The 18092-nt window shown below is 52.2% G+C and overlaps 1 protein-coding gene across 2 annotated transcripts in view; it reads right to left on the bottom strand.

The window, feature by feature from the left end:
* MYLK (myosin light chain kinase) overlaps positions 1-18092 on the bottom strand; it is a 182589-nt gene that overhangs the window by 94874 nt on the left and 69623 nt on the right. The window contains exons 1-6 of one of the 2 annotated variants that reach the window (XM_084871494.1): positions 17077-17167; positions 16888-16906; positions 14876-15411; positions 13862-14068; positions 10052-10186; positions 6189-6341 (exon numbers count right to left, since the gene is read on the bottom strand). In XM_084871494.1, the coding sequence (XP_084727620.1) occupies positions 6189-6341; positions 10052-10186; positions 13862-14068; positions 14876-15411; positions 16888-16906; positions 17077-17152 (1126 nt within the window). In that variant the 5' untranslated portion in view covers positions 17153-17167. Of the gene's footprint in view, positions 1-6188; positions 6342-10051; positions 10187-13861; positions 14069-14875; positions 15412-16887; positions 16907-17076; positions 17168-18092 lie in introns of those variants that run through there. The other variant, XM_084871493.1, reaches the window with a different exon arrangement.

Raw genomic sequence — 18092 nt, 5'->3', positions numbered from 1 at the left:
CGTCCCTTTCCCAACGTTTCTCAGGCAGAAAGACACACAAAACCTCTTGGAAAGTTAGGGGAAGGGAAAATAATCACCTTTTTCTCAGATCTCCTATGGATTTTCCTTAAGCTTCAAACCGGACCTATTTCACTTAGTCATTAGAATACAAGATACTATTTCAACAGCAAATCTGACTTACTCCAAACAGTTACCCTACGAAAATTCAGTAAATCACCAACTGAAAGGAGCTCTGGAAACACAGTCCTCCTTTCTTCCTTTATTTGGTGCTCAAAACCCAGCCTGGCCTAGCACTGGAGACCAGCCTCCTCCTTTCCCTGAACTGCTTGACTTTGGCTCCAGAGGACTCATCAAAGGAAGGTCACCGTCACCCAGCTGAAGTGGACCCCGGGCCCCTAACCATCTGCGGGGCATCTGAGCAAAGTGCAGATCCCCAGGGAGGGATCTGATTTCCCTTCTGAAAGAAGTCCTGACCAAATAACCCCACTCGGAGGATCAGCAGAACAGCTGCCTCCGAGACACACAGAAGCCCCTAGCCTGGCTCTCTTTGGCCCCCTCCACCCGCCTCCCACTGCTTTCCCCAGAACCGAAGAAGCAAATGAGAAGAGAAGTGTGCAAGGAAAAGCAGAAAGGAAACAATGACGAAGGACATCCTAAAAAAGATCTCTGACCAGTAATGATAGGGTTGCTGGATGGGGAGCTGGGACCACTGCAACCACAGCCTTCTGACCGCCTTAAAGTATCATCAAGCTCTAAACACCAAGACACGGCATCCAAACCACCCAGCGTTCCATCCTGATGAGTGCCTGGAAACCACGCTCTTCCCCACGAGGCCGCAGCACGGATCGCATTCTGCCCGAAGGAACACGGCGCCGTAATTCGGGATGGCATCCTCAACCGAGGACCCCGAGCAAGCAATGGGCAGATATAACCCACACTGTGCTGTCTAAGTAGACAGTATAAATCTCTGATCAGTAAAACCAGGCTCAGGTTCTAATACATGGACACAGATGTAAACTATGTACTTGGAAGTCCTTCTGAGACATGAAGGACCTACATGCCCAAACGTTTGTTGTCAACCTATATAAAGCTAAAATATGGATCTTAAAATAATTTAGCATTTCACTGCTTGCCTTCTTAGAATTTGAAAGACTTTTGGGCAGATGTTTTCAGGTTCTCAAAAAAATAGTAAGTTGCTCGAACGGTGTGGTTCGGCGGTGGAGCACCAACTTATGAGCCTGGAGGTCACGGTTTGATTCCTAGGTTGTGGGGTCGATCCCCAGTGGGGCTGGGCAGGAGGTAGCCAATCAATGATTCTCTCTCATTGTTGATGTTTCTTACTCTCTCTCCCTCTTCCTTCCTTTCTCAAATCAATAAAGATATATTGGGGGGAGGGGGGGAAGACAAGTTAAACCAATACTTTTCCTTTTCCTTCAATAAATTTCTCGCCGAAACCGGTTTGGCTCAGTGGATAGAGCGTTGGCCTGCGGACTGAAGGGTCCCGGGTTCGATTCCTGTCAAGGGCATGTACCTTGGCTGCGGGCACATCCCCGGTAGGGGGTGTGCAAGAGGCAGCTGGTCGATGTTTCTCTCTCATTGACGTTTCTAACTCTCTATCCCTCTTCCTCCCTCTCTGTAAAAATCAATAAAATATATTTTTAAAAAATTTTTTTTTCTCTTTAGCTGACATACCTATTTTTAAAGTTTTCAGTGTTTTTAAATTCGTGGTGGGCAGGGTCCATCCCTAACACCCACTGGACAGATCACACGGTGCACAAAGCACCTGAGCATGGTTAGGAGAGAGGAGGTGGCAGCCGGGGTCTTCCTGTCACAGAGGCTGCAGTGCTCAGAGCTGCCCCATTGAGTGGCCGCCCGGATCTGAAGGCCTGGGCTTCACTGCACATGGCTGACTTCCCCAGGCCCTTTGTCTTCATTAGGCCCTCACATCAAAACAAATACGCTAATAAATATGGCTATTAAGTTCCATTTTTTCTATGTCCTTAGGCGTCTTTAAAAAGCCCAGCAGACCTCAAGTTAAATAAACAAACTATTGGGCTCAAAACTATGTCAAAATGCGTGCAATTAGTAGGTTAATAAATCCAGTCACTTAAGAACTTTCGCCTCGACAGAGATACTCCCGAGGAGATAAATTAAACGATTCCAGCCTAAGGAAGCCCCCACCAATGACAGAGTCCACATGCACTGAACAATTTATTCTCGTTCAGATCTTCCTGGATCTTGCAGGAATTTGGATTAATCATCCTCTAGGCTCCGTCCTGGGTCAGGAGGGACGGCTTTCATTGCTTGGTTAACTATTGGGGATTTTTTTTTTTTTTCCTTAAGTGGGAGCAAGGAAAGGATATTTGGTGATCGACTTGAGAGCTGGTTTGTGGATTTCCTGCACCTCCGGTGAGCACTGACTGAGCCCCAGACAAGTGAGAAGGTGAACAGAAGACCTCCCTCACCTTGCTGCCCACCCCCACTAACCCCTCTCTCTCACACACACACACACACACACACACACTGCCACTGCTGGGGAGACTCTCCACCTCAGTTTGCACTTTCATTCATTCACTGAACACACGTCCACATGGCAGGCCCTGCTTCACCTGCAACAGTGAAACATGGTCTCTGCCTGGAGGCAGCTTGCAGTCTGCAGGCAACCAAGTAAAACTGGACAGAACAGGATGTTTTGTCCTTACCCCTGGGTGCCCTACATAATGTGCCCTGCCTCTCTCTCTGAACTCATCCTCTACCACATGGCCACCCACCCACTTTGCTCAGCCACCCCGGCCGTCTCGCTGTTCCTAAGCAGGCTGACCAGGTTCCCGACTCAGGGCCCCTGCACTTGCTGTACGGCCCGCCCCGAACGCTCTTTCTCCAGTCCACTGACGTCTCTGCTCAGAGACTTCCTTCATCCCCTCCCTGGAAATGAACCCCCACCCTCCTCTGTCCTCATTCTCTAATAGTGCTTGTCAGCGTTTGATTCAACCAGATGTTGAGTATTACCCGTCGCCCCATCAGAACGTCCGCACCATGAAGGCGGAGATTGCCCGCCCTGTTCTGTGCCGTCTCCCCAGGACAAACCTGGCACAGGACAGATGCTCAGTAAAGACGTGCTGGTATTTAAGCACAAGGACAGTAAGGGAGGTGACAGCTGGCCAGAGAACCCATTCTGGGGTGGTCAGGGAGGGCCTCCCAGGGGAAGTGACACGTGAGAGAGGGAGCTAGCTGGGTTTGTGGAGGAGGGATATAGAGAGGAGGCACAGAAAGGAAAAAGTGGCTGCAGAAACCATGCCAGAGTGCTGGGCCAACCTCTGGATGATTGCAAAACCTTAGCAAAAGGCTAAAGAGGTGAGAAAGAGTCCCCACATCTGGTCTTCAGCGAAGGATCTGCTGACCTCTCCCGCTGAGCTCTGGCCTCCAGCAGAGCCGCCCCCAGAAACAGTTCGGCCCTGGAACCCGGATGACGGGAGGGAGATGCATTGCTGATTGGCGCCCTCTTATGGCCAGAGCCCCTAGGTGGGGTGCCTGAGACCATCCTTGGAGTTCCTCTTCCCTTTACAAAACAGATAATTAACCCCGCACTGAGGCAAAGTTGATCTTTTGATAAGACGGCTCCTTAGACTTGGTATTTTAAACTTCTATTTTGTTTAAAGGCCGGGGCCCTGTGGAACAATAGCACACACTTACTGAGCAGTTCTCACATCCTGGGACATTATGGGTATTCATTCATCTAACCCTCACAGGCCTGGGGTGACTACCAGTGTCCCCATTTCACAGAAGAGGAAGGTGAGGCCTGGAGGTTGCGGGGCTGGTGAGCGGTGGAGCCGGATTCACACCCAGGCAGTTAGTGCCACATCCACGCTCCAACCGTGGCTCTGTGCCACGCTGAGGGCAGCAGACATGCCAGGCCTGGGCAGAGGGAGAGGAGAGACAGTGGGCAGGCACCGTAGAGAACAAGGGCCTCCACTGCAGCCATCTCCCATCCCCTTAGTGGCCCTCAGGACCTGGAGCCAAAGGAGCTGCCAATAAAGTAAGAAAAACTCCAGTTGGTGGAGTGAGGAGGGTGCAGGATATGGACTTGAGCTTCCCAAGTCCCTGGGGGCATGGGGCCAGGGGTGTCCCTGTGCCAGGCTCTGCGGGCCAGGTCCCTGTGCAGACAGCCCCAGCGCGGCCGGCCTGGCGTGCGGCTGTGTCTCTCAGCCTCCTTCACCATTTATGGTATCTGAGCCTCTGTCTGGCCTTCACAGGTCAGTAAGCCCACACGGGGAGGGGCTTCTCCCTCAGGCAGGGCTGCTCTCAGAGCAGGTCCAAATGGCCTCGCGGAGTTCTTGCCGGACCCCTCTCTTTCTGCTTTAAAACACACGTGGATGGGTCCACCCACAAACCAGGAGGCAGGAAGGATGGCTGCCAGACTTCCTGACCCTTCACCTGGGGTCCCCCACCTGCAGCCGCACCATCAGCTCAGAGGGGTCTCTCTAATCCAGTCTTCACACTGGCAACCAGGACAGGCCTGGATTAGCAGGGCCACAGCTGAAGCTAGTGAGGGAGAGGCTGAGATGCCACACCCACTGGACGCCAGCCTAGCTACTGGATGCCACTAGATTTTGGGGTTGGCGTGCAAACCTCCAGGGAGAGCTCCGGGTGGGAAGGAGAGAGCTGCTCCCCTGGTCCAAGGAGACGAGGCTCAGATCTGTTCTTGTTTCCTCTGAAGTGTCACAAACACAATTTTCCCAGGCCCCTCCAGGAGCCATGAAATGAGATCTGTGAGGACTCGGGATAAATGCGGAACCCAGAACGCTGGCTGACAAACACCCAGGGGCCAGAGCCAGGCTCCGACCAGAGCCTAGAGGGCTTCCTGGAGGAAGAGGGACCAGGTCACGGTGATGACCCCATGCCTTGGCCCCTCAGAGAGATGGCGAGGCCAGGGAGCATGTCCCCTCTTGGCAGGGACCCCAGGGAGCCAGCGTTGGCCACGTCCTCGGTCAGTGCCGACTCCTTTACCCCTACGTGGCTGACACTGCCCAGCCAGGGGCCCAGCCTCCCGCCCTGGGCCAGGGACACACTCTGGAAAGGGCCGGCTCAGAAACGGGCCGGGCGTGGAGCACGAGCAGCTGGGTTTGGAAGGCCAGCTAGACTCGCTCACTGGGTGTACTTGGGCAAGTCACGTTCACTTCTCCCGTCCCCCAGACCCCTCGTGTGAAACACCAGAGCCCCCCACCCAGGGCTGCTGAGGTCCAGATGGGAAAGTACAGGGGAGGGGGAAGTACTTAACACATAACCCACATGACCTTTCCCTTTTCAGTGAAACCCGGAAGGTGGCTGCTCAGGGGACAGGGACGTTCTCCCGGGGAGGCCTGGGCCCTGGGGGACAGAGTGGGAAGATATAGTCTTCTGCTGGTCTGCAGGGAAAGCAGGGCCAGAGCACCCTGCTCCAGGCCCCGGCCCCAGTCACCCCAGGAGCAGGCTCAGGCGGGGGGGGGGGGGGGGGGGGGGAGGGTGGAGAGGAGAGTCAGGTTTACCTGGACACCAGGCCCCGGCCCCAGTCACCCCAAGAAGCCAGCCTAGGCCAGGGGGCGGGTGGTGGTGGGGGGGAGGAGAGTCAGGCTTACCTGGACACCAGGCACCGGCCCCAGTCACCCCAAGGAGCCAGCCCAGGCCAGGGTAGAGTGGGGAGTCAGGCTTACCTGGACACCTGGACCTGAGGACACCTTCCCAGCCACTGTCACCACCACCGACACCACAGCCCAGACGGCTCTGACTTGAGTTCTGTGCCGGCCCTGCCCCTTCCTGGGACTAAGCCCTCGGCGGGATCAGTGGATGACTAGGATAATCGGATTACCGCACCCCAGGCTGGTGAAGTGTATAAAAACAAGCCGGGGGTGGTGGGAGGAGCAGGGGCAGACCTTTGGAAGCCTCAGTACTTGAGAGGGCATTTGTGAGAGCCTTAGGTCTCAGGGGATCGGGTGCTCCTCTGAGGTCATCTTTCAGCGTGCGGTTTCCTTCTTACCGGATCAGGAGCTACTCGAGATAAGGAATCTCTGCCCTTTTCTGCTGCGTCTCCCCTCAGCCCTGCCCCCATGGCAGACCTTGTCACCGTGGACTCCTGGAGGCCATCTCCTCCGCCCCCCTGCTCTCAGGTGCGGTGCCCTTTACCAAACAGGTGTGTTTGCAGAGGCTCCTACCGTGGACAGTGACCCGGGCGCTGCAGGACACCTGCCCCAGGGGGTTCTCGGCCAGGCAGGTGTAGGTGCCGTGGTCCTCCGGCAGGGCGTCCTGGACATGGAGCTCGGCCACGCCAGCCTCGCAGGTGGAGTGCGCGTACTGGATGGGCTGCTCTGTGGAGGAAGCACAGCGGGGCTCAGGCCAGGCGGCACGGGGGCGGGGCTGAGCCCTGTCCTCAGCAGGCTGCTCTGTGACTCTCATGCTCTCCGTGGTTGCTCAGATACACAGACCTAAGGAGGAATCAGCCTCCCCAGCCACCTGGGCAGAGGCTTGTGGGTGGAGAAAGAGGCAGGTGTTAGGGAGATGCAGGGAGAGGAGTAACTGTGAGGGTGGAGGAGCGAGACAGAGGCTGGAAGGACTGGGGGAGAGGAGGCATATAGGATGTGGGAAGGAAAGGGTCATAGTTCTGTGCATTCTTTTTTTTGTTTTGTTTTGTTTATTAAAGTTTTATTCATAATTGCCAAAACTTGGAAGCAACCAAAATATACTTCATGGCTCACTTTGTTTTAGATAACTAACTAAACTGCGGTACATCCAGACAATGGAATATTATTCAGCAGCAAAAAGAAACCACCTATCAAGCTATGAAAAGAAATGAAAGAGCCTCAAATGCATAGTACTAAGTGAAAGAAGCAATAAGTAGTCCCTCAGTCCACATCCTGGACTTCACAGACTTAGGAGCCTGGAAGGAATCTCACAGGGTCATCTGGCCCACAGCCCAGCCTCAGGCAGAGCAGACCAGCCAGACTCCCTTTAGAAGTCTCCAGAAACGACGATTCCCTAGCCCATGGCAGAGAGTTACCAGAACTCTCAACCTGATGCTGAGTTAGGTGCATTTCTCCCACGTGACAAGGTGCGTTTTAGGGTTCGCAAAGAAGATAAACCGGGGATGTGACAACAACTCTGGCCCCTTCTTCCTGGAGACCCTGCCCGAGAGGCCTTCTATAAAACCCTGCGGGGGAGAGAAACGCAGGCCGTGAACTCAGAGGTTCCCTTAATGCTCTACGTTCCCGGGACCTTATCATTCCAGAATGGGAGCTTTCGTTGCAAGAAGAAACCTCATCACTGAGAACTGTGGCCTGAGGGCAGGAATGTGTCCATTCACCATTTAGGAAGCAAATGTCAGCTTCTTCCCTCGTCAGGCCACAGGCTCCCGGTTTGCACTTCATAAAGTCGGGGGTGAGCCGTGGGGGAGGGAGGAAGTATGGAGAGAAGTGTTCTCCCTGCAATGCAATGTTTCCTCCTGCACATAACAACACTCACGTCTCCATGACAGTCTGCCAGGGGCGGCCGAGCACAAACAGGACCTGAGGGAGGAGGCTCTGCCTGACCGACTGCCCTGCACCGGATCGGGGCTGGAAAGGCAGGGCCAGGTTCCTGCCTCTGAGAGGGCTGACCAGCACTCTTGGTTTTTATTTCTGTGTGTAAATCACACCCTAAAACCTCTCTTCCTTGAGAATACCAGTACATCCTATGACTGCCCTCAAAGGGCCTCTGCTGTGGAACATGCGCTGACAAGATGTGTGAGAACTCTCCTTTTACGGGGCACAACTCAGCTGGTCCCCACCGAATGGGATGGGACGGGATGGGATGGGATGGGATGGTGGCCCCAGGAAAGAGGCACTGGGATCAGGAGACAGAACTCTCCCAGCTCCAGGAAGATTAGGACCAGAGGCAGTGGCCATGGGGATCCAACTTGAGCACAATTGCCCTCTAGTGGTCAGAGTGTGGAAATGCCAAGATTCACCCGGAATAAGAAGATGGGATTACTTTTCAGTCCAGTGTAGACCAGGTCAGCAAACCACTACTCAAGGGACAAACTGACTTGAAGCCTGTTTTTGAACAGCCTGAAAGCCAAGAACAGTTTTTACAGATGTTAAAGGGTTGAAAAAAATCAAAGGAAAACTGTTTCATGATGTGAAAATTGTATGAAATTCACATTTCAGTGTCTATCAATAAAGCTTTACTGCTTTATTGCGGTATGTACAGCCACACTTGTTCATTTGCATATTGGGTCTGGCTGCTTCGGTGCCAGGACAGCAAAGTTGAGTGGTTTGACAGAGACAATACTCTCTGGCCCTTCGCAGAGGAATGGGAAGGGCCAGAGAGTCCAGTCTCTGGCTGGGACGCAGAGCCAGATGGAAGTGAAGCTCTCTCGCTCAGATCCATCGCTAGGTCCTTAACGCCCATGCTCCATCCCAGCCACAAGGAGGCTGCCCCCTGGCAGTGAGTCACGAGTGTAACAGGGGCTATGTTCTTAATGAGGGCGGAGTGCAGGGAGACAGACCTCAGTTCTCACTAGTCATCCAAGAAGACAAAGGAAAATTCCATAATGCCTTTTCTCATTGATGGGAGGTAATCTCCATCAAAGCCTAACAAACTATACCAACGAGGAAGGTTTCCAAGCAACATACATGTCAGTGGTGCACAAACAGCTGGAGGCTGCTTGGTGTATAGGTGATGGGTGCCCTTCTCCCTTAAGGAGCCTATCCCATCAGCCCTGAGAGCTGGCTGAGACCCTGAACCTCTGTTCCAGCCCATCTCCTCATGGGTGATGCCAGAGAGGGAAGGTGGGGTATCCAGGTCGCCCAATCACTCGATGGCAGAGAAGGACGTGTGCCCTTGTCTCCTGATTCTTTTTTTTTTTTTTTTAAATATATTTTATTGATTTCAGAGAGGAAAGGAGAGGGAGAGAAAGATAGAAAACATCAACGAGGACAGAGAATCATTGATCAGCTGCCTTCTGCACGCCCCCTACTGGCGATCGAGCCTACAACCCAGGCATGTGCCCTTGGCCGGAATTGAACCTGGGACCTTTCAGTCTGCAGGCCGATGCTTTATTCATTGAGCCAAACCAACTAGGGCAATGTCTCTTGATTCTTGGCAGCTGTTCCTTCATTCCCCATGTTGGTCTCCAAAGCAGACCTTGCTCAATTTCATCCATTTTATGGACTGTTCTCAGTCCTAAAATTAGAGTTTTTCCATACTTTTGGGATTTAAAGGCCTTTTTAAAAAGAGGAGGGGAATAATATGTGATAATTTTTTTCAAAGGACATTACTTGGCCATAAAAAAAAAGAAAAGAAAAGAAAAAAAGCTTGCTGCCCTGGCCAGGTAGTTCGGTGGGTTAGAGCATCATAGTGATACACCAAGGTTGTAGGTTCCCTCTCCAATCAGGGTACATATAAGAAGAAACAGTGAATGCATAAATAAGTGAAGCAAGTTGATATTTCTCTCTCTCTTGTTCTCTCTCTCTCCCTTCCACACCCTCAAAATCATTAAATACATTTTTTAAAGTTGGCATGTCTCCAGAGCACTATACTATTATAAAGAATTACTGGTCTGTGAACCCCATCACCACCTGCCACTAAATCAAAGACGAGGTCCTTTGAGTAACTTCTAGTAAGGTTCATTAATTTGGTGTATTTGTTCCTTTATTGACCCCACAAATATTTATGGAGGGCCTATTATGAGTCTGGCCACATAGAAAGGAACTAAATTGCTTGTGCACCTATGTCCCAGGCACCTCGTTAACTGTTTTATATAAAGGATCTAATTTAATTTCACGACCGCCACCCTGGAAGGTAGGTGGCTTTATTTCTGTCTGTAGGAGAGGAGCTCAAGGCTCAGAGGGAGTAGTAACCTGCCCAGCATCCCCAGCCAGGCAAGAGCAGGGCCCATTCTCTCTGTGCCTGTGCTTCCTTCTTGTGCATATGCGCTTCAGAGAGATCAGTGTGGGAGCCAAGGGAGAATGCAGGCTGGACCAAAGGGGCCTGAGGGCTGAGGCAGGGCACCGGATGGGGGGGACGGGGAGAGGAGCCTCACCATTTAGCAGCCACGTGATTCGGGGCACTGGGGTCCCCTGCACCGAGCACTGTAGCACAAAGTCCTGGCCCTCCACGACTGTGCAGTCCTTCAGGACGCTGGAGAAGGAGGGGGCCGCCTCCATCACGGCCGGTCCTGCGAGGGCAGAGAACAACAGACCATCTCAGGTCCCAGCCGGCCCATTCTGGCGACTGACCACAGTCACTCCAAGTCTCACAGGGAGACACCTCACTGCCCTGGGCACCCAGGGCTTCTCGGAGGCCTCACCCTGGGAGCGGGCCCTCCCCCGGGGTGGAGCCTGAGGCGGAGTACCTGGCAGGGCTTTCCACCATCACAAAGCACCACGTGCGGGGGTGCTCAGGACCCAGGCCCGCCTCCTCCCATGGGACTCGGACACTCCTGCCTGGTCTGCCTCTGACATCTTCTCCTTCTGCCTTTCTGGTCCTCCTCCACTGTCCAGTGTCTCTAAGCTTCTTTATATCCATTGGTGACTGCACAGTCTCGTGACTATCTTTTTACATGGACAGGTCGCGTGTGAGAACATTTCGGGTTTAAGTTAGTGTAATTACTTTTTCCAATTCCAGGACTGAGTCAGATGACAGACTCATAGGGTCCTAGTGTTCCATCCCACGCCAATGGCCCAGGGCCGCTGGGGGCGGGGACTGTGCCTAACGAAGCTCCCGCATAACGCTGACCTTGCACACCATCCAGCTGGACTTCCCAGAAGTCTGTACACTGGCTAGCTGGGGAGCATTTTGTAGTTCGAGGACCTTAACTAAGAGCAGTAGGATCTGGGTAGCGTGGCCGAGCAGTCTAAGGCGCTGGATTAAGAGCAGTAGGGATAGACAGTCTCTTGTACAATGATTAGGATGTGTTGCAGAAATGTCAAGGGAGGGCCGATGGCTGAGAAAAGGTAACTGGACTGGATGATTAAAAAACATCTCAGAGAGACGCAAATCAAAACAGCAATGCGGTACCATCTCACATCTGTCAGAATGGCCAACATCAACAAATCAACAAACGACAAGTGCTGGCGAGGTTGCGGAGAAAAAGGAACCCTCGTGCACTGCTGGTGGGAATGCAGACTGATGCAACCACTGTGGAGAACAGTATGGAGCTTCCTCAAAAAACTGAAAATGGAACTCCCATTTGACCCAGTAACCCCACTCCTAGGAATATATCCCAAGAAACTAGAAACACCAATCAGAAAGGATATATGCACCCCTATGTTCATAGCAGCACAATCTACAATAGCTAGAATTTGGAAACAGCCTAGGTGCCCATCAGCAGATGATTGGATCAAAAAACTATGGTACATCTACACAATGGAATACTATGCTGCCATAAAAAAGAAGGAATTCTCATCATTTGCAGCAACCTGGATGGAATTGGAGAACATCATGCTGAGTGAAATAAGCCAATCAATGAAAGAGAAACACCACATGACCTCACTCGTTTATGGATAATAAAGAACATTATAAACTGATGAACCAAAAGATAGATATAGAGACAGTAAAGCAACAAGCAGACTGTCAAATTACAGCAGGTAGGGTAGAGCAATCTGGGGGAGATAATAGATCAACCGAAGGTCTTGTATACATGCATATAAGTACAACCAATGGACACAAAACTCTGGGGAGGGAGGGTATGTATGGGAGGGAGGCGGCAATGTTAAAATATGTACACAGATAATAATTTAATTAAAAAAAAAAAATAAAGGCCATAGATGACAAACCTAAAAAATCAAACAAACAAACAAACAAATAAATAAATAAATTAAAAAAATAAAAAACATCTCACCTGTGCTTTTCACGAGAAGCTATTCAACACAGTGATGAGAGGCAAGCCATGTGATTACACTGCAAGGTTAAGTTTAAGGGCCAAACCCAATAGTCAAGGGCTTCCTGTATGCCAGGTACTTTCCCAGATGGGATTGACAAGGACATGCGCTTTCTGTCTTAGCTCACTTTACAGACGAAGCTAACAATGTCCCATAGCCAACCCCAATGATGAAGCAAGGCTCTCAGCTACATGCACACTTCCTCCGCTAGACCAGAGCTCCCTGAGGAGAGAGGAGGCCGTGGGAGAGCAGCCAGGAGTCAGACACGGGGCATCTGAGAGGGACTGGCCCCGAGGGAAGGATGGACGGCTACCACAAGGGGGCGTGGGGAGGCACCACCTTTACTTCTTCCCCGTCGGTGCACAATGCTCTCACTAGAAAAACGCCTCTGTGAGCCACTGAAAATATGGGCTTCCACATCAGACCAACCTGGGTTAGAATCCTGTTACAAAGCACGTGACCCTGGACAAGTCACTTAACCTCACTACAGCTCGGTACGGGGTGTGACTGCAACTGGTTTGTAACGCTGTTGGGTTAACTAAATGGAACAATGCCAGTAAAACATCAGCACAAACGCCAGCACACGGGGCAGGCTTTTCTGGTGGAGTGTGAGCTGTTACAATCACAGAAGCTGTGACAGAGTGTGGGGAGGCCTGGGACAGGAGTTGGCTGAAGGCGCCTGCCCCTGCCTTGACTTTTTCAAACAAGTCTGAGCCCCTGGGTGTTTGCTTAGACACGTTCTTGCTTACAAGACACTACAGACGCATGTGTCTTCTCAAGGATGCTTACCCTGCTGAAAGTATTTAATAGTTAATTTTAGTTCAAGCGGTTGTTACAATAAAAGCCTAAGGAGGCAGGCGAACAGGGCTGCTTGGCTGCCACAGCCAAGCAGTCTCTCAGCCTCTCCTCCACAGAAACGTGTCAGAGTAGTCCTTTCACCCGTGACTCAGGGTCTGCGGGTCAGTCCCAGCGACAGAGCTCTCTCTACATGGCAGCAAGTTTAAGGAAGAGGGAGCGGAGAGATAAAGGCGGAGCTAACGAGGCAGTGGAGTGGAGGGAAGAGTTTTCCTTCAGCACAGGGGAGAGCAGAGCTTGCCCACTGGGGCAGAAGGGCCTCTGGATACAGGGAGGGGGAGAGAGAGAATGGCGGGAGAGTGGATCGTTGTTGGTTTCAGTCTTTGTGGAGAAGGGACAGAGCGGAAAGAGAAGTCTCCCTAAGGGAAACAGACAGCTCTCTGCTGTGATAGAAAAAAAGGAAGAGGGGGAAATTTTACAGAAAAGATAGATGGGCACAAGCATTAATCACCGTTTTGTTACAAGAGTGGAAACATGGGAGCAATCTAAATACTCAACTATTAGACTATGCCGAAATCGGGCACATTATTCTATGAAACATGATGTGGCCATCAAAATTATGTTTTCAAATAATATTAGAGAAAGAAATAGTATAGAAAGATGCTCATGGAATATGAGCAAATTAGGGCACAACACAGCGTCGATGTTGCTTTAAAAACATTAAAATATCATATATTTGAGTCATGGGATCATGCATTGTCTAAATTCCCCACAATGAACACCCGTTACTTTTATAAACAGACCGTACAATAAACAGAAGAGATGTGGGATCCCACACCAGCTCACATTACTTTAGACGCGTATATTTAGTGGCCATTCGGCTCCCTGTGGTTACAGAAGTGAGTGCCGGCGCTACCCAGACAGCTGAGGAGCCTAAGAAAGGCAGCTCTGGCCGGGCGGGCGTGGGCCGGGCAAGCGTATTCTGAGGTGATGTTGATGAACTTGAGGTCAGGGTCACTGTTCCGGAGCAGAGCCTTGGGCCTTGGCGTGTACGTGGGGACAATGTCTGCGGGGCTGGACGCCCTGGGTGGGGGCTGTGGGAGACGACCTTGTGCAGGATGGGAAGCCCCCCTCGCCCCCCGCAGAACCCTGGGAGCCCGGAGGCACACACTCACTTTTCACCAGGAGGGTCCAGTCGCAGGACGCCTGGCCCCGGACGTTGGAGGCCATGCAGCTGTAGCTCCCGCTGTCCCTGGCCCGGGCTCTCAGCAGGCAGAGGCAATGGGACCCTCCATCTTCGTACATCTCCACAGCGCCTTCTCGCCTCCTCACGGGGACACCTTCCAGGAACCAGGCCACGTGGGGCTTCGGGGTCCCTGAAACTACAGGGTCAGGTGAAGGTCGTGAGGTCCCTGTACTGGGGGGTGGGAGGCTGAGCCCCGGAAAGAGCTCAGCCCGGTGTGTAGCTGCCTCCTGCGTGAGTCCACTTTTTTTTTTTCTTTTAAAAAATATATATTCTATTGATGTTTTACAGAGAGGAAGGGAGAGGGATAGAGAGTTAGATACATCGATGAGAGAGAAACATCGATGAGAGAGAATCATCGGTCAGCTGCCTCCTGCACATCCCCCCCTACTGGGAATGTGCCCGCAACCAAGGTATGTGCCCTTGGCCAGAATTGAACCTGGGACCCTTCAGTCCGCAGGCTGACGCTCTATCCACTGAGCTAAACTGGTTTCAGCTTGAGACTACTTTTTTACCCCTCGACCCTTCCCTCCACGTCACAGAAGTGAACAACCCGGGACAGGGGCAGGGTCCTAGTGGGGAGGGTCCAGGGTGACAGATGGGTCTCCGGGTGAGCCAAAGCCAGCAGGAGGGAGGAACGGAGGGGGCCTGTGGCTGGTTTTTGACGGTGATGATCAGTTTGCCCTCCAGGGTGGTGAGAATCAGGGCGCAAGGCTGATGCTCTACCCAACAATGAGCAAGGGCATTGCTGGTATTTCTCCAGAACACAGGGCATCAGAACACTAGACTGAGTCCTTCCTGAGGGACAGCCCCTGCCAAGCGGCTTCCAGGGTGGCTGGGGCCCAGGAGGACGGGCGGTGCAGGAGGCTCGGACACGGGGCTGAAGGAGGGAGTGGCCACCCAGGGCTACCCTGTGGGGCCAGTGACCTCAGTTAGTGCTACTCACCCTCACACCTGAACTTGACTAGTTGACCTTCACGGACTTCCTGGCTCTGGGGCTTGCTGTCGAATTTGGGGGAAGTGGAGTCCCTCCTGCTCTCCATGGGGATTTTCCTGGACGCGACCTTGTTCACAACGTCTTGGGTTCCCAGGCCAGACGGCCTGGTGGGGAGGGCGGCTGCGGAGGGAGCGGCTGGCCTCTCCCTCTCTTCTCCGGAAGGCAGGCGAGTGCCCGGGGCTGGTGCCCTGGGCTCCGGCTGGACCCTGGTGGCCTGCAGGGTGATGGTGCTGGAGGTCTTCTGCAGGACTGGGGTCCTCAGTGCCTTCCGGGGCGTGTCCCCGGGCAGATCCGGCGTGGGCTCCCTCGGGGGCGGAGGCAGGCTGCTGGAGGCCCAGGCGGACGGGCCGTCTTTCTGGGCACTGGAGCAGTTCTTACTCTCAGCGGCGGCTTCTAGGCTGTCCGGTTTGGGCCCCTGTGTGATCCCATTGGCCACTTCCTTCCTGATGTCTGAACTGGCTGTCTTTGTTCCCCTCAGCGCTGACCTGAAGGTGGGGATGAGGGTGAGGAGGAGGAGGATGGTGGGGAAGGAGAAGAAGAAATAGAATGATCATCTGGTTACTTGCAAGCATGTCTCATCACAAGCACAGACTCCAGGGATCACAGAGGCCAGAGGACTAAGAGAAAGTGAGAGCAAAAGTGTGCTCCGCAGTGTTCTCAGGTTCCCGAGCTAAAGAATGAGCAGCCATTCTCCACCCTTCCCTGGCCCTCGTCCCGTCCAGAGCTTGATCTTTCCACGATTATTAAATCTGCCTTATTTCTCTTCTCCAGGAGAACCAGCCAGTGTAAGCCACACCCCCACTTCCCTGTCCACGCGGCCCCTCTGCTCCATGTCCCACGGAGCAGGCGAGTCACGCTAACAGCATGCATCATGCCATTTCAAACTTAAAGACTTTCCAACAGCGTTTCCATGATGTGAAGAACAAAACTGAGCTTCCGGAGACAGCCTGCCAAGGCGCCTCTATGAGCAGGGGCTCCTGCTGCCCCGTCAACCTCGCAAGACAGTATGGGCGCTGCCTACCGGGCTGCAGCCACAGGGTGACCCCAGGCCCCCTCTCACCTCACAGCCCTCACACCTACCCTCTGCTTGGAACACTTTCTGCCTGGGCTTTTCTCCACCAGCTAACATCACTCGTCACAGACCTGGGCTCAAACATCACGTCTTCCTCCAGGAAAGGCTTCTCTGGCCCTCGAGCCTACACGCACTCTTCTCTGTTACTGTCCTCGGACTCATCACAATCCGCGCTTACGCATCTGTGCACTCTGTCCAAGCCCTTCTCAGCCCCAGGCATCTGCTCGCCCCACGCACCCAGGCCACCGAGCCTGCACACGGGGAGGGCACTCCTAAGAGGAGCAGGATGGGCAGCGGGGTCTGGCCTGCTCCCTCCTTCCCTCCCTCCCTTCTTCTTGTTCTCCTTCTCCTCCACACCAATTCACTCCAGTCTATTCCACTCCCCTCCACAACAGTCCCTGCCACCACCAAAATTCTGTCCATTCTTGGGCTCACACACAGTATACATACATACATACATACATACATACATACATACATCCTACACCTGATTATCAACCAAAAATTGGAAACAACAGCCCTCTGCTGCTCCATGCCCTTCCTGATGATGCGATTGGAAAGGACTCTGAGCAGACGCTTAGAAAGACAGTGGCTCTGAGTCCAGAGTCTCAGTACTGACGGCAAGGCTGCTACAGAACCTGATGGCATGTTACAAGAGGAGAATGAAAGGAAACACCCAAAATAAAACAACACCCTAAAAGAGTTATCGCCTATACCCAAAATAGAACAACACCCCAGTTCTCCCTCCTCCTATACCTGAAATAAAACACGCCCCAAATAGTTCTCCTTCCCCCACCTGGAATAAAACAACACCCCGCACAGTTCTCCCTCCCCCATGACTCAGAATCCAGGGCATTCCTAGATGGAAACATAATCATCATAAACATACCTGTTGGCATTGTCCAAACCTGGAAAAAGGGAGAAGGCAGAAATACTGTTAGTGGGATATTTTATGCACCAACAGGAGAAAGAAATAAAACAACAACCTCTTCCATTAGAGTTGTCATCTCCTAAGCTCTCACCGCCCCCTCCCTCACGGCCCCACTTCCCTCTCTCCTTCAGCTTCCCTGGTCCTGACCTTCTTGGGCTGATCTGACAAGCCCCTCTGAGCTCTGCGGGCCATCAGTGCTTCCGCTGCCGTCACCCTGCAGCATGGCACCTGTCCCGCTCTCTAGCCACAGGAGGAGCCAGAGCCAATAGAGGGACAAACAAAAATAAACATGGCCTGAAGACTTCAAACCTAAACCGTTTAACTTACATGCGGCCCTCAAAAACGCCACCACCCAGATCATCTTTTTTTTTTTTTAATGAACACCTGCTACAAAATGTTAAGGAAAAGTGTGTTTTTATTTAGTTCCTCAAAAAATATATTTTTCCTGCCACATTATTATTATTTTTTTTATATCTTACCATGGAAAGTTTCAAAACATACAATAGTAGAGAGAAGGATGCGACAAACCCTGAAATCCATCGCCCAGATGAAGGAAATATCAATATTTTGCCAGTCTTATCTACCACTATGCTTTGTTTTATGGAGATTTTCCTGAGAGTGTTTTAGAACAAATCCCATGTGTCATAGGATTTTGTCATTAAGAACTTCAGGAGGGAGCAGGTCTCTAATTCAATGTCATGGCAAGTGAAGGAAGAGTGGCTAAGACTCTACTCCCCATGCCTAGCAGCAGGCCCTGCCCCTGCAGTGGGCTGCGGAGCTGGATTCCGTGGTCGGGCCAGATGATGCAAACGGAACAGAAAATAGCAGCATGTACTGTAAGAGGTACAACTCAGGATGGTTTTAAGAGACTTGTTTCAGTTAAATATGTTTGCATACAGAGCATGTCCTGAGTTGCGATGCGGAACACGTTTCTTTCTGTGGGTTGTGATAAATGCTTAGGCCAAAAATGGTAACGCGAGTGAGGAGGAGTCGTTTCTGGGAAAGGGAGGAAATGTGGGAGAGAAAATCACAGAAGAAAGGGTGAATACTTCAGAGGAAGAACTGACAGGGACAGATGATTATAGCAAGAGGAGGCAGGGGTGAAGGTGAGGCTGGAATGTCCAGTCTGGGGGAGAAGAAAAAGGGGGACCGTGGGGTAGACA

This window comes from Pipistrellus hanaki, assembly GCF_964339955.1.
Source record: "Pipistrellus hanaki genome assembly, chromosome: 2".
Taxonomy (NCBI): Eukaryota; Metazoa; Chordata; class Mammalia; order Chiroptera; family Vespertilionidae; genus Pipistrellus; species Pipistrellus hanaki.
This window is presented reverse-complemented; position numbering and strand designations above follow the sequence as displayed.